The sequence below is a fragment of the Polypterus senegalus genome, chromosome 6, assembly GCF_016835505.1.
Source record: "Polypterus senegalus isolate Bchr_013 chromosome 6, ASM1683550v1, whole genome shotgun sequence".
In the NCBI taxonomy this organism is placed as follows: Eukaryota; Metazoa; Chordata; class Cladistia; order Polypteriformes; family Polypteridae; genus Polypterus; species Polypterus senegalus.
This window is the reverse complement of record NC_053159.1, coordinates 83,245,801-83,261,119: the sequence shown is the minus strand read 5'-3', so window position 1 is coordinate 83,261,119 and position 15,319 is coordinate 83,245,801. Positions and strand designations below refer to the sequence as shown.

General features: G+C 35.7%; 1 protein-coding gene across 2 annotated transcripts in view; it reads right to left on the bottom strand.

Annotated features, from left to right (window-relative positions):
* traf3ip1 (TNF receptor-associated factor 3 interacting protein 1) overlaps positions 1 to 15,319 on the bottom strand; it is an 81,969-nt gene that overhangs the window by 9,777 nt on the left and 56,873 nt on the right. For both annotated transcript variants that reach the window (XM_039756431.1, XM_039756432.1), the window contains exons 12-13: positions 7,705 to 7,840; positions 1,107 to 1,143 (exon numbers count right to left, since the gene is read on the bottom strand). In XM_039756431.1, coding sequence (XP_039612365.1) covers positions 1,107 to 1,143; positions 7,705 to 7,840 — 173 coding nt within the window. The remainder of the gene's footprint in view (positions 1 to 1,106; positions 1,144 to 7,704; positions 7,841 to 15,319) is intronic.

Here is a 15,319-nt window from a genome sequence, read left to right as displayed (position 1 = left end):
GGCTTCTTAATACCAGCTGAGCCTCATTTGAATGTCACTACATAAATTTGCATTATTACTGATTTAATATATGCCTTTATGGTCACAGTTTACCTCTTGCAATGGATACTTCGCAATGGCAGTTTTTATTTTGAAAGTGGAATTTAGTACTAGATACGTACAAGTAATAAAAAGTTTACTTTAACAAACAGTAACAATCATAACTAATTAGATAAATGGGTACCAAATGGTAAAATCAATTACTGTATACGAAGACATATTATAAAAATTTTTCAAATACTACTGGATAACAAATAACATTAATTAATTTTTTCTTCATTTTTATAGTAAACTCACAAGCCACTGATGGCTCACAAATCTGGATCCAAGTTGGCCAACTACAGTTTCAATTTGGGCTCCACATTCGGCTGATTTATCTTCATTGTTTTCAGTCCAATGAGTATTGAAAATTTAATGTCACATGCAGAGTGACACAGTAGAGTGAAATTCTTATTTGATATGTACCAGAATCAAAAGCATGTGGGTTTCTCAATACAATTTAATTAAACTTCTCTTAAAAACTCATTTAGTGCAGTTCTTTAATCCACCAACGCCTATTCTCAGTGAAGTCAAGCACAGGGCAGCAACTCACCCTGGGAGAAGTGTGCCTAATATATGACTTTCATAAGAAAAGAAGCAGTTTTTCCTTCTTTTTACAATTTGAAATTTGGAAATTTCATTCACAATCTATTTTTAATCCATTATATTACCATGCTTAGTCTATTACAAGAAACCAATCCTGAGAGTATTAAAGAACAAAAACTAACTAATTAACTCAATGCTTGGAGAGGAATCCACTGTAAACAAAGTGAACATGTAATCTCAATTAATAAGGCAATCTAGCATTCTACAAAATTAATAAAAAGTTCTACAATAATTTTAGAGTATAACTTGTTAAACCAATTTAAACATACAAGTAAATGAGATGAAATCTTTCAAACTGTATACAATATCACAATGGATTTTCATGGTATAAATTGTTTACATGATACTGTGGCATTTTTAAAACAGTGGGACCAACAGTTCCAGTTTTTCAGAAAATAACATACTATGTATTCATACATTACCATGTTTTTCACCATCCTTCAACTCAATTGCTGGTTCCTAATAGGAAACAAGAGGGAAATTGGTGTGTTATTATAAAATGCTCTTTGAAACTTTTCTAAAATGTTTGGAATTATATGTTTCCATAAACTATTCTTCTGCATTGTCAGCTTACTATATCATAAGTATAAAACCACCTGTATATGTTCCTAAGGATGACAGCCATTGGGAACATACAAAACTTGGAGGTACTCCTGAAGGACTCATATTGAAACACCACAAAGATTGAAAGTGTATACCATTTATTTATACAATTTTTAGAAAGGCAAAATTAACAGATGGATAAAAAGAAAAACACAATTTAGAAACAATTAACACCCAAGTCATATCTGCATGTGCCTAAAGTACAGATTTTGCATCCCGGTCTACAAAAAGGTAACTATTGTGCCAAACTGTTTCTACTAACAACAAAATTGATTCTTCTAAATCTCTTTACTAGTGATGTTCCAATTACAAATGACTAATTGGTACTCAGTTAAATGACCGATCTCAAAAGCATCTGCTTTTCTAAACGTTACAATAATTAAGTTGTAGTACCACATTATAGAAAATGTTACAGTATTTAAGGAAGTGCAAATGTTGTTTTGCTGCCAGAACTTCCTGTAAAAAGAAAATTAGCAATGTTGACTTTGGGAGTGATAAAAGACTGGAACACTGGTATTTAGATTAAAGAAAATGGAGAAATAAACAGAAAAAAGTAATTTGAGGATTTATCTTGTGTATGGAGAGGAACAGCAGATGCAGGTTTGCAAGCTAAAATCAAGAGTGGAAAGGGTTTTGGGTTGTGGTCCCACTGAGAGAGCCACATCTTCAGCAGAAAGAGAAGCTGCTTTAATGAATTCAGATCTTTTTATTGTGTCTTGACAGTGAAGGAGCTTGTTAAGTATGGCAGATCATACTTTAAATTAGAAAAGTTAAAGAAGAATTTGCTTCTTAGTAAACAATAGGCTTGTTACCTTAAGAGTCAAATTTATATATTTTACTTGTAAGCTTATTAGCCTTGCATCTTCTTGATAAACATCTAATGAATATTCTATTGGAATGGTGGCTTGTAATTATGACAGGCATTTTGTTTTCTTTTATGACATATGAAGCATAGATAAATGTGTGTGTCCATGTTTTATTAGTTAAAAGAGGTCTGTATTTTAAAGGAATATTCCACCCAAAAATTACCTTTTTTATATGTTATTTACAATACTAATAGTCATGCATCCTTTAACGACTCCATTTGGGACAAGCCATTTGGTCAAATTGGCCATATGTGGGAGTACAGGTCATTGTAAACCAAGCACTGTGGGTCTGGTATGGGTCACTGGTAAGCATTCTTTAACTACTGGTACAGAGAACCACAAACTGCTCTTTGGAGACTCTGCAAAGTACACCTGCTCAGTAGAAGGCATTGTTTTTAATCACAGAGCTGCGATCCAGATTGTCTCTATTGGTTTGCCGAAGCAATCTGCAATGCTGCGCGATATGTTTCACCAGTAGTTTTTTTATTATTATTATTTTTTTTTTTAACCAGGACTCCAAAACACAGCTGTTTCACCAGATGGGCAGTTTGTAAATGATGTTAGTGGATCTTCAATGAATGTAAGGTAAAAAAGGGTAAAACTGGGTCATGGGACCATAAATGTTGAGAAATATTGGCATAAGGTTGGCTGCACAGGCTGGAAACATTAGGTTGGCCTTAAATCAGGAACTCACAGAGTCACTTTTTGAATTGAAAAAAGGCCTGGAGACATTAGATTGAGTGATACTTCACAATTAGGAATCAGCTGTTTTGTGTCTCCACTAATTCTACCTATACTACTTTAAGTACTGCACAAAATGTTCTTCAATTGTTGCTTTAAACTAGTCCTAATATAGATGTAGTTATTGACTAGGGATAATCACACACAAAAACTATGAAATAGTGGGCCTTTAAAATGCAGCAGCTGATTTTGTTTTTCTGTGCTTAATATTGCTTCAATTCCATTGCTCCACTCCCTGCTACAAGGCTTCACTCCCATTTCTCAGACCCCCCACCACTTTCTCCTCTTTATTTTCCAGCACCCACTCAAACCAATATGAAGTATCCCTCTGGTTACCTGGAGTCTGAGGTAATCCCGCCATCTTTCTCCCCACCTCTATGCAATTCCCCCAGATTCAATACTGCCCAAAAATCATATGTCAAAACTGAAGGATTATTTGTGGAAAAAAAAGCATTTTAACAGGTGAGTGCCATCTTTCTCACCCCCTGTGGTCCCCAATGAGAATTATGCATACGTCTCTCTCTCTCATTCTCTCAGTAAAAATCCATCAACATTAAAAACAATTTACCAAAATCAAATACAGTGATCCCTCGCTATATCACGTTTCAACTTTTGTGGCTTCACTCCATTGTGGATTTTAAATGTAAGCATATCTAAATATATATCACGGATTTTTTGCTAGTTCGCGGATTTCTGCTGACAGTGGGTCTTTTAATTTATGGTACATGCTTCCTCAGTTGGTTTGCCCAGTTGATTTCATACAAGGGACGCTTATTGGCAGATGGCTGAGAAGCTACCCAATCAGAGCATGTATTACATATTAAATAAAACTCCTCAATAATATACAATATGCTTCCCACACAGTGCTTCGCATACTTGAAACTCCGAACAGCATGTACTGATTTTTGATTGTTTGCTTTTTCTCTCTCTCTCACTCTCTGCTCCTGACGGAGGGGGTGTGAGCAGAGGGGCTGTTTGGACACTGGCCTAGAGGATACGGCCACTCCTCTAAAAAATGCTAAAAGACTACCTTCACATTGCTCCCTTCCTTGCAGCTGTTTTCTCCGGCAGTGCTTTGCATACTTAAAAGCCCGAACAGCCCTATTGATTTTTGATTGTTTGCTTCTCTCTCTCTGTGTCCCTCTCTCTGTCTCTGTGACATTCTCTGCTCCTGATGCTCACTCCTTTGAAGATGAAGATATGTTTGCATTCTTTTAATTGTGGGACAGAACTGTCATCTCTGTCTTGTCAGGGAGCACAGTTTAAACTTTTGACTAAAGGGTGTTATTTGATGTCTAGAGGGCTCAAATAATGTTGAAAAACGTATTTAGAAGGTCGTAAACAGGTTTTCTATGCTCTAACTGCGAAAATATTCAATTTATAAATAAAGAATCCTACTTCGCAGAAATTCATTTATTGCGGTAGAGTCTGGAACGGATTAACCGCAATAAACGAGGGTTTACTGTATATTGTAATTTACCATCATTTTTAATACATTTGTAGAAATACTCAGACTAATGCAGAAGAACATACATTGAGGAATAAAGATGAATGGTAACAATTGCTAATAATCAAATAAATGTATTACATTTTAGTGTTTACAAATCCAACAATGGAAACCTTTTGTGATAGGAAAGAACTCTCAACATTCAGGGGCTTTCAACCTTCCAAATAAAAATAAATACATGAACAGAAAGAACCTAAATGGTTCAGCCTGCACATTGACTTGGGAGTTATCTTGCTTTTTTGACCTGAAGTAGTATATAAATTGTGAATATTTTTTTGATCTGAATTCACATACAGTTCATTTGTATATAAAAAGTATGGAAATTTCAGGCTTTACATTTTTTATGCCATATAAAACCACCTACTGTTTTTACTTAAAAAAATAATTTATTAAAAAAAAAGTATTTGTCTTACATAAGAAAAACTACAAAACATATACCCATCAGTAATTATTATTAAAATCCCAAAATATAATACGAAGGATGGAGGATTTAAGAAACATCGCCTTTAGCTGTTTGTGCCTAATTAAGGATCAGTACAGGCAGTCACCGGGTTACATATGAGATAGGGACTGTAGGTTTGTTCTTAAGTCGAATTTGTATGCAAGTCGGAACAGGTACATTATTTTAATAAATGCTATTGTTGACCGACTGTAACCAAGTGCCCTGCCAATGAATGATGGAGTTTCACCTCTCTCTGACCTTTTTATTATTTCTACTTTATTAAGGTTAAGATTAAGGTTTCTTTATTTGCCATTTGTGCATAAAACTGACAGTCAAAGCACATTGTAATATCTATACAAAAAATACAATTATATTGCAGATATTGCACAGTTAAAATATTTCACATTTATCACTCATTTACATGACAAGTGAAGTGAGGTAATATGGGGTTATTTCACATGTTCAGTAATTTTGTTTTGCCATCAGTCTAACTGTGGCGGGAAAAAAAACTATTGAAAAACCTTGTTCTGTGAGTGATGATGTGGTTTGCTCTGCTGTGTCACAGATTGTACATACAGTTTTTGTGTCTGAGCAGATAGTGTGCCAGATGGAATGAATCCCTTATTTTCCATGGTGATGGTTTTTCTCTTCTTTACTGTATCACCAGCACTTGCATCAGATTTGTGTTTCAGAGACATTGTTGAAGGGTGAAGACAAAAGGTTAAGATGAGCTCTTCTGCACAGCACTGTACACGCTATCACAGCAGGAAGGCTCCCCTCGTCAGCACGTCTAGTGTACTGACGAGAGACAACTTCCTGCTATGTACTTAACAGTACAAGCAGGCTTGCTATTAAGAATGAATGGGGGCTGCGAGGGGTGGTTCACCACCCTCCCACCACACAGTCACCTCCACTTGCATACAGCATGCTACCTGCAGCGTCAGCCCACCGAGAGCGAAAAGGATGTGGCCAAAGGCAGGTAATGAATCGCCCACCACCACCCTCATTCAACAGGCAGCCACATGAGGCAAACTACAATGCTGCCCCCCACCGCCCCATTCTCCCTCAATGGCCTCCGTTCAGCCACAACCAGGTCATCACTTGCAGCATCACCAGCCACCCACTGAGGACGAATGGGGCACCTGTTCGAGGGACACTGCAAGGCTGTGTAGTGGGCGGGCAGTGAAATGCCCCCCTCTGCCCCATTCAGCCTCCGTCCAGTCAGGAGCAGTAGCTGCGGCAGCGTGGTGGGCGGGCAGCGAACCACGCCCCTCTGCCCCATCAAGCCTCCATCCTGTACATGAGCGCTTGCTGCGCACCCATCGGCCACTGAGAATGAATGGAGTGTAGCCCCCACCGCCCCATTCATCAACTGGTGCCGCCCGAGGGACACTACACTGCGCGAACAGGGAAATTGCCCCCCTCCAGCCACCGCTTGCAGCGTCCCCAGGCCGGAGATGATGAAGACGGCAGTTACTGAGGAGCCTGCGTCTCATCCCCCAGACAGATGAAGGAGCAGCTGCAGTCCCGTGCACAAGTCGTATATCAGATGTCTGTAACTCGGGGACTATCTGTACTTAATTTCAGACCAAACAAATTGCAGTATTTTGAAATACGCAATTCCTAAATGGAGTATGCCAAACAACATTTGATCACACGTGTCAGTAGGCTACTGTAGTTAAACATTTACTTTTTTATTTTATTTATTTTTTTTACTGTTATCACAAATCATGCTGTGTTACTACTTTTACTGTACTTGTAACCGATACTCAAGATCGTGGTCTACTTCACAGCATTTAGTTTATATTAATCAGTGCATGCTAACAACCTCAGGTCAATGGGGGGGCCATGACCAGACAATGCTTTGGAAAACCTTGGCTTAAAAAATGTTAGGGAACCCTGGATTAAACTCTTTTCATTCAGCCAAACAATTCCTGTATCAAAATGTAAACTAATTTAGAACTGTAAACTATTTAGTAAAAAGAAATTATAGCTACTTTGTTTTCTTAGTCCCAAAAGTTTCACTTAGAATGTTTTTAGTCATACTTTTAGTTATACTTATTTATAAACTACATAAGATCATTTGAAGACAATCTTTAAAATCTGACTTCATTTTTTAAGAACGTCAACTTCAGCAGCCCCTGTTTCAAAAGTCCTGGTTTATTGCAGTCTATTGAGAATTAGTTTTTGGAGGCACACTTATTATTTTTTTTGAAAATACATTTTTTGAAAAAGGCATAATCAATAATTTGAATTGAATCTTAAATTACCAGGGTTAAATCAAAAATTGAATTGATTTGACAAGTCACCACCATATCATACCTGTAGATAGGACTCTAGACCAATGAATGAGTAAGAGAGATAGGTCTTCAATTCAAAAAGTCTACCACAAGGCTTACGTTTCCTGTTTATGATGTGTGCAGATTATTCCAGAAGTATATATATATATATATATATATATATATAACAATATTTTAGCAAAAAAGCATGCATTTTGCACATTTTTTTGTATATGATGCGGCATGAGTACTGTGAGATTTTATCATTTGCCATTATACACGGGTTACCATTTTTTTTTCTATTATTTCAAACTTTTTTCTCTCTAGTCTGCAAGAAAACAGGAGATTAAGCATTTTTCTTTGCTAGCACTACAAAAGTTCATGGGGTAAGTAACATATAAAAATATTTTTGGGTGGAGTATTCCTTTAAGGAGATTTTATTTATTTTACAACAATGAACTACCTGTGGTCTACAGCTTAACTCTCCATTACTAAATAAATATATTTGGTGCAATAAGAAAGGAAATATATTTTTATTTTATTAGTTCATATCTTAAAATAAATATATTTATTGTGACTAACCAATTCCATTTCTGGCATATCTGGAGGTGGTTGTGCAGCTTCTTCTACCATAAACTCTTGGTCATCATCTTCCTCATCATCAGAGTTTTTTATTCCATCAACAATGACAGCAGACCTAGTTTTTCCACTGTTGACTCTATAAATGAATGTGTAACAAAAGTATATTTAAATACTCAATTGCATTCTTTTCTGTAAGAAAAAATATTTAAAAAAAAGACTTGAGCCCATCTTAGTCCCAGAAAAAATAAAACATTAAATTTGTCTATTTGTTAACACATAAATCAGAAAAAAATTAAATACATCTTATAGGGAACAAAAATATTTTATTTTAAATAAAGGGTAGAATTATATTGTCTTCCACACATTTATAACATATTTTAAAGAGAGTAAAAGTAGAGTAAAAGAAACTGGTCTGATTGATCTCCTATAACACATAAACCCTAACAGAAAGTGTAGTGAAGTGGTAAAGTGTTGAGACTATAAACTAAAATTCTGACTGATTGCCTAAAAAAATGTTGTCATTTAAACAGCCTGTACCCTAAAATTTTAACATTTAAAAAATATATACCGTATAAACTCATGGATAAATTCTCCCGCAGATAAGTCGGGAGTTGAATTTACAGTATAATTTCTGGTATTTTATAATGTTGGTCATATAAGTTGAATGCGGAACACTCATGCTATTGGTCCAAGAGATTATGATATGGAAACGCCCACCTGAGAGAGTAACCACTGAGCACACTGCCTTTTTTATCTATTGTGCCTACGTGACCTCAAGGTAATACCCAAACTATTCTGAAGCAACGTTTGCACTGATTTGTGTTTTTTGTACCTCACACCCTCATACACCTTTATCGTAAGAGCATCCCTTATCTACGATGGAGTGTTCAATCAGAAGAAAATATGAAGCTGGCTTTAAATTAAAAGTCGTTGAAGAGCCGAAAGAAATTGGTAACTGTGCAGCTGCAACAAAATTCTATGCACCTGAGAAACTGATGCAAGATTAGAGGCGGCAAGAAAATGAAAGAAAAAAAAAAATTAAGTGTTGTATTTTTGAACAGGCGCATAAGTCGGGGTCTGATTTTATGATCGATTTTTCAGGTTAAAGACCCAACTTATACATAAGTATATATAGTATATGTAAACGATTAAATTATTGATTCCTTGTTATGTCTTGCTTGTGTTGTAAGGCAATGGAATTCTGAATAAATATTACCTAAAATGATAAACAGTTGTTTAATTAAACTTAAAAGAACATCTAAGAAATTGTACATAAATGTATGGCAATACAATAATTAAACCCTTGACCTTGAATGTTTAAGAAATATGTTCAGTACAGAGAGGTTAATATAGAAAAAAGATTTTTTAAAAAATTTTATATAAATGACACTGTGGTTTATCTATCATTATGACTCAGGTAAAGATCAAATCACATTTTATGAACTATGCAAGCAAAGGGCTCATAAACATTTTACTCACAGCTGTATCAGAAACATATATTAAAAGTGCAGCTCTTTTAACACACATTCTCTCAACCAATGCATAATGGACCTCAGGTTGAAACTGACCAGCCAAGTACATGAATGTACAGTACAATACACATTATCAAACAATATGAGGTAACCAAAAAAGGTGATCTAACTACACAACCTCTTTATCTTGTACAAAACAAGCATACTACTACCCAGAATCTTCTATTACAAAAATAAATGAATTACACCATAATAAAAGCTAACCCTTGCTTTTAAGTAGTCTACCATATATTTTATTTATTATTTTAATAAATATAACAATATCACTTGCAAACAAACTTGCTTGATACAGTTTACACAAATAAAGTTCATCAATCACTGTCCAAAGCTCCCAAAAATATTCAAAATGCAGAATAAATAAATTGGTGCAAAAAACTATATAGCAGAGCAATCTAAACTGATAAGATGATAATCTCATCACCCTAATTGCTACTGTAATTCCAAGGTCCTAAATAATGAGTCAGATGCCATAAATGTAATAAAACCTTTCCCAAGAGACTGTGTCATATTATCTTGTAATATCTTGTAAATTAGAAATGCTGTGATCGGGTTTGTAGGGCTAATACCGATCACCGATTTCATGTTACTTGATCAGTCAATTTAGATTTTTTCCTCTGTTCCTCTGAAAATTTTTTACACTAAGATACATAGATGCCTTATGTCCTACTGTTAAAGTGTATTATTTATAATTAAATTATAGACCACAGGTGTTAACTGTTCATTTTTATTAACAAAATGAAATTCTGTAGTATTATTGTTAAAATACACACTAATAAAATATGTAAATAATAGCATAAAAGAAAATAAAATGCATCTCATAACAACAAGCTGTCATATTGTTTATTTTTTTCTGTAATGTACCTATCCAAAATAAGGCTTATTAAAAAAAGTAGTTTTCACCATTTCCCTAACAACTAAAAAAATACATACACACACACTTGCACAATTGATTGGTACTGACAATTAAAACACTGTTTAAATGTAAATATACCTGCACTTATAAGTTTTAATCATTTTTAATCAGTAACTGCACTACAGGATTTTTTTTACTGTTTAATTATGCATTTACTATATTTATACATGTGTTTTTTGTTCTTCAGTGTATCAGAGAGGAGAGGAGGTTAGAAGCAAGCTCTGTTACAGCACATTTGCTGCACCTACCACATGACAAACCAACTCAGGATCCAGATTAGGACCCGAGTGCAGCCATGCAACAGGTAACACCTCAGCACCACACAAGTTCAGATGGTGTGTAATTGTGTGAGGTTTTTTTATGTTGGCTAGAGTGCTAATTCTGCCAAGTGTATCAGGTAGACACTCAAATTTTTGAGGTGTTATAAATATGGTTTACCATTTTAAAAATGCAGTACTTGTTTCTTATTAAAACAGCAACAAATAAACACAGTGCAAATCTTAAAAAAAAGCCTCAAATGTATCAAATATTCATAAGTTGTTTTTCAAGAAAACATAAAACTAACACGCTTAACAGGTTTATAAGTAAGACACATTTTGTTGTTAAGCTAACAAGACTATTGTTAAGTGAGCAGCAATTTCAAATACATCTTTATCTTTTCTTTTTCCAATTGAAAATGTAAGCTGCGGCATTTAAAACAAGCTTGCTGTCCAGATGATGTCCGTTTTAATTTAAAGGACAAAATAAAAGGTCTGAATTCATTAACGCAGCTTTTCTTGTCATTTGTCCAATTGCACAGGACAACTTCTCAGATTTCTTTTTCTCAGTTTATCATTCTAATTTCTTTAACATAAAAGCTAATATTCCAATCCTTCCTCGTTCTCTTGTAAAACAATCCTTGACTTGCTTTGTTTACACTACAGGAAGTTCAATGCAGGGAAAAAAGAAAAAAGGGAGACACACATTGCAATTAAATTATCATTTTTTGTGAGCGGGCAAATTACTGATTACTGATCAAGTCTTTTTTAGTGAAAATCAGCTGACTTAGATCAGTGGTCGATCAAATGGCGCATCTCCATCTTAGATAAAATCCAAATCCCTTTTGCCTTGATTTTTAGCTCACTTAACACTTTTGCATTTGGTGTGAATGTTAGCTTACTTTCTTTCTGTGATCATGGATCATAATGAATAATCTCTCAAACCTGAGGCAGCCAATTTAATTGGTATCCTATGCTATAATGAAATTAACACCTGTCACAGTCAGCAAAAAGTAGATGATTAACTTTCTTATCATCTGGGTACCCTTTGTTGTTATAAATGGTGCAAAGTTTACATGTTAACACTAGAATTACCAGACCCTACAAAAAAACTCGCAGATCCGGCCCACCTTAAATCCATTCACACCTCTCCGCCAGAGTCCTTTGTCCTCTAAATGTGCTTATAAAGACAAGTTGCAAGCAGCCGGCTATTCCATCCCCCTACTGACTTAGAACGTGCATGAACTTCTTCCAGCTCATGCCTTGATTGATTATCTGGGAGTGAAGTGGAGTTTTAGAGTGGAAATAATAGATTGTTATTTGGAACACACGCATTTCATGTGTGTTCCGTTTCTACAGTAATCTGTGTAAAGACATTTTTAAAACAAAAAACGTTTTTCATATTTTAGTAATAAATGACAAAATGTAGGCCTAAACTATATAATGTGTGAAGACTGAAGTGCAAAGATCAAGTAAACATTTTCACAAAAGGTTCAAGGAGAAGGAAACAGCTCCTGTGGCGTAGCGGTAAGATTTGCAAACTTGTAATCAATATCCCCGGTTTGATCCCAACTCAGTTCTATATTTGGCGTTTTCAGTAGTGAGCTGCTCTTATTGTTAATATTATACAGTACACACATACACTTGGTTTGCATCTGTAACACACGGTGCACATTTATAGGACTTGTTAAAGTTATCGTTTTTTTCACTTTTATTCTCTCTAAATCACAATCACAATACATACTACCGCTAGGGATCTGACACTGTTAGTTTTTATTTGAAACTGCAAATAACTGGAGATGTGAGTGGTGTTTTGAGACAATGGAACGGATGCAACATTATTCATATTATTCATATTCATTTGCATAACATCTTGCGGTTTGTAATCAGTGACCATGTGTTTTTTTTTCCCCTGAACTTGCCAGTCCCCACATGTTGATGTATGCTGTTTCTTTTGTACTCCAGGACATGCAGAGGAAAGAATAGTAAATAGTAGTAAGTTCAGCGCTATATGCAATCATCAGATTCAAATGTTAACTGTTCACACACACACACATGCAAGGATCGTCCTGACTCAGTTTACTTTCCTGGGGAAAGCGGCTGTCTGGAACAGAAACTTGCCGAAGTTGAATCCTCCTTTTCTTTTTTCATCACCTTTTCTAGTAAGATGTGACAACGAAGTTCCTCTGCAAGTTGAACCATTAACACTCTTCTTTTCACAGTGGCTCCATGCATGCCTTGCACAGTACATGTGCGTTGATCACCACCAGCATTTATGTAGCACACAGCAACTGGCCACTTGCATGTTCTTGCGCGCTCTGAATAAGCTCCTGATCTGACTAAGTAATAGCACCAGCATACATATTCAAACCCGATCTGACGCTGTTCGATTTCAAATAATATTGCATTAGTGCGATGATGTTTTCACATATATTGTCTCTTTCTTTCAGGTGTGTAATAAAAACCACAGCATAGAGAGAAGTGGGTACATTGTAACAGGTACATACGTTGTAAATGTAGGAAAGACAATCCCTGCGTGTGTGTGAACTTTTAACATTTGAATTTGATGATTGCATATAGCGCTGAACTTATTGCTCTGTACTATTCTGTCCTCTGCATGTCCTGGAGTACAAAAGAAACAGCATACAGCAACATGTGGGTATTGGCAAGATCAGGGAAAAAAAACACACGGTCACTGATTACAAACTACAAGATGAAAAAAAGAGACAATATATGTGAAAACATCATCGCACTAATGCAATATTATTTGAAATCGAACAGCGTCAGATCAGGTTTGAATATACGCCCGATCTGACACTGTTCGTTTTCAATTAATATTGCATGTACTGTGCGTTGATCCTGCTGTACTGAATAAGCTCACGCCTTCTGTAACAGCGCCAGCATATATTCAAACCAGATCTGACGCTGTTCGTTTTCAAATAATGTTGCATGTACTGTGCGATGATGTTTTCTGATTAATTTTATACCCAATTTCCCATATATTTATCTCTTTCTTTTTTTCTCCATGCTGCGTCGACATCGTGCACCAGAAGGCGTTAGCTTATTCAGTGCAGCAGGAACACTCAATAAAACTGAATAAAAAAAAAATAAAGTGATAGTGAAATACGAAGAAGGCAGATTCAGCGGCGTTTGTGTCAGCTTTTATCCCTCCAGATCAGAGAATGTCCAGTTCCATTGCCTCAAAACACCACTCACATCCACAGTTATTCCCAGTTTCAAATAAAACTTAACAGTGTCAGATCCCTAGGTCGATATATGTATGGTGATCGTGACTAAGACAATAAAAGTGAAAAAAAAAAAGGTAACTTTTACGAGTAAAGTACTATAAATGTACATGGTCTGTTACAGATGCAAACCAAATGTATGTGTGTACTGTATAATATTAACACTACTGAAAACAGCAAATACAGGAGACTGTCAGGATCGAACTGGGGACTCTTGATTACAAGCTGGCAAATCTTATCACTATGCCAAGGAAGCTGTTCTATCATCCTTGAGCCTTTTGTGAAAGTGTGTATTTGATCTTTGGACTTCAGGCTTCACACATTCTATAGTTTATGCCTACATTTTGTAACATTTATTACTAAAATATGAAAAAGTTTCTGTTTTAAAAATGTGTTTACACAGATTACTGCAGAAACGGAACACACATGAAATGCATGTGTTCCAAATAACGATCTATTATTTCCATTCTAATACTCCAGCAGTTCACTCACTCCCAGATAATCAAACAAGGCATGAGCTGGTAAAACTTAGCGAACCTTCTGTGACGGTAGAATAGCTGGCTGCTTGTCTTAATCGGCACATTTACAGGACAAAAGACACTGACGGAGAGGTGAGAACGGATTTAAGGTGGGCCGGATTTCCGAGTTTTCTCGTAGGCTCTGGTAATTCTAGTGTTAAGAGCATTTTTAAAATAGGTGAATTTCCTTCAGGTTCCTCCATCAACATGCAATTTTATACTAGTCTAGGTACTGACTAGCTTTGTATTAGACAGGAGCATATCTCACTGCCTGCTGCATAAGCGCATACTGCATGAAACAGTGAGGTGTAGCATAAAAACATTTATTCAAGTGTTTTACATGACATCCTGATGAAAGTGGCTGCTTACCCTGTGCATAATGTAAAAGGAAAATTAAATTTGACACAGACCAAAAAAAGCTTTCAGATCTGTGGTCTTAGCAGGCCTGTTGTACCCCTAAAGACTAGCAGAGTGGGCAATACCCACATTGTCCTAAAAGTCTTGCTTATAATAAATCTAGAATGTTGCTACCAGAGTTTTGATACCTAAATAAAACTGACCACATTTCATCCATGGTTTAGTAACATTCTTACCTTGCTGATCTACTCTGCCATTAGTCATATTCCAGCTTTCATAGGTCAACATGACATAAGGTCAAGCGAATAAGAATAGGCTTTTAACTTTTAAAAGAAAACTTAAAATGAACATTTGTGGATGCTGATCATATTGGAAGGAACAAGCTGTTTTATAGTATAGTTTCTAGTACAGCAAAGGCTTTGTCACAGCTATGTTTCAAACAACAAACAATAATCGAACACACAACCTGATAAAGGTTGCAAATATAGCTTTGTCAGTGTGGAGTGATTAACCAAAAAAATGAGATGTATTATATTTTGCTCTTTTAAGTTGAATAAATAATGTGTTATGCTTAGATTGCAACCATCCCTGAGGCCTTGTACTATAGAGCTGTTTACTACAGTGACCTACGCCATATAGATAAACTCAATTTAAACCCAATACTTCGGATATTGTCTCCTCCACCGAGTGTGTATTCACTGGCTATAGTTGTTCCTTAAAGTACTCATCTAACTCCTTAAAAGCATCACCATCTAAGATAAGCATTTACCCAACATGGACAGTAACTCGCCTA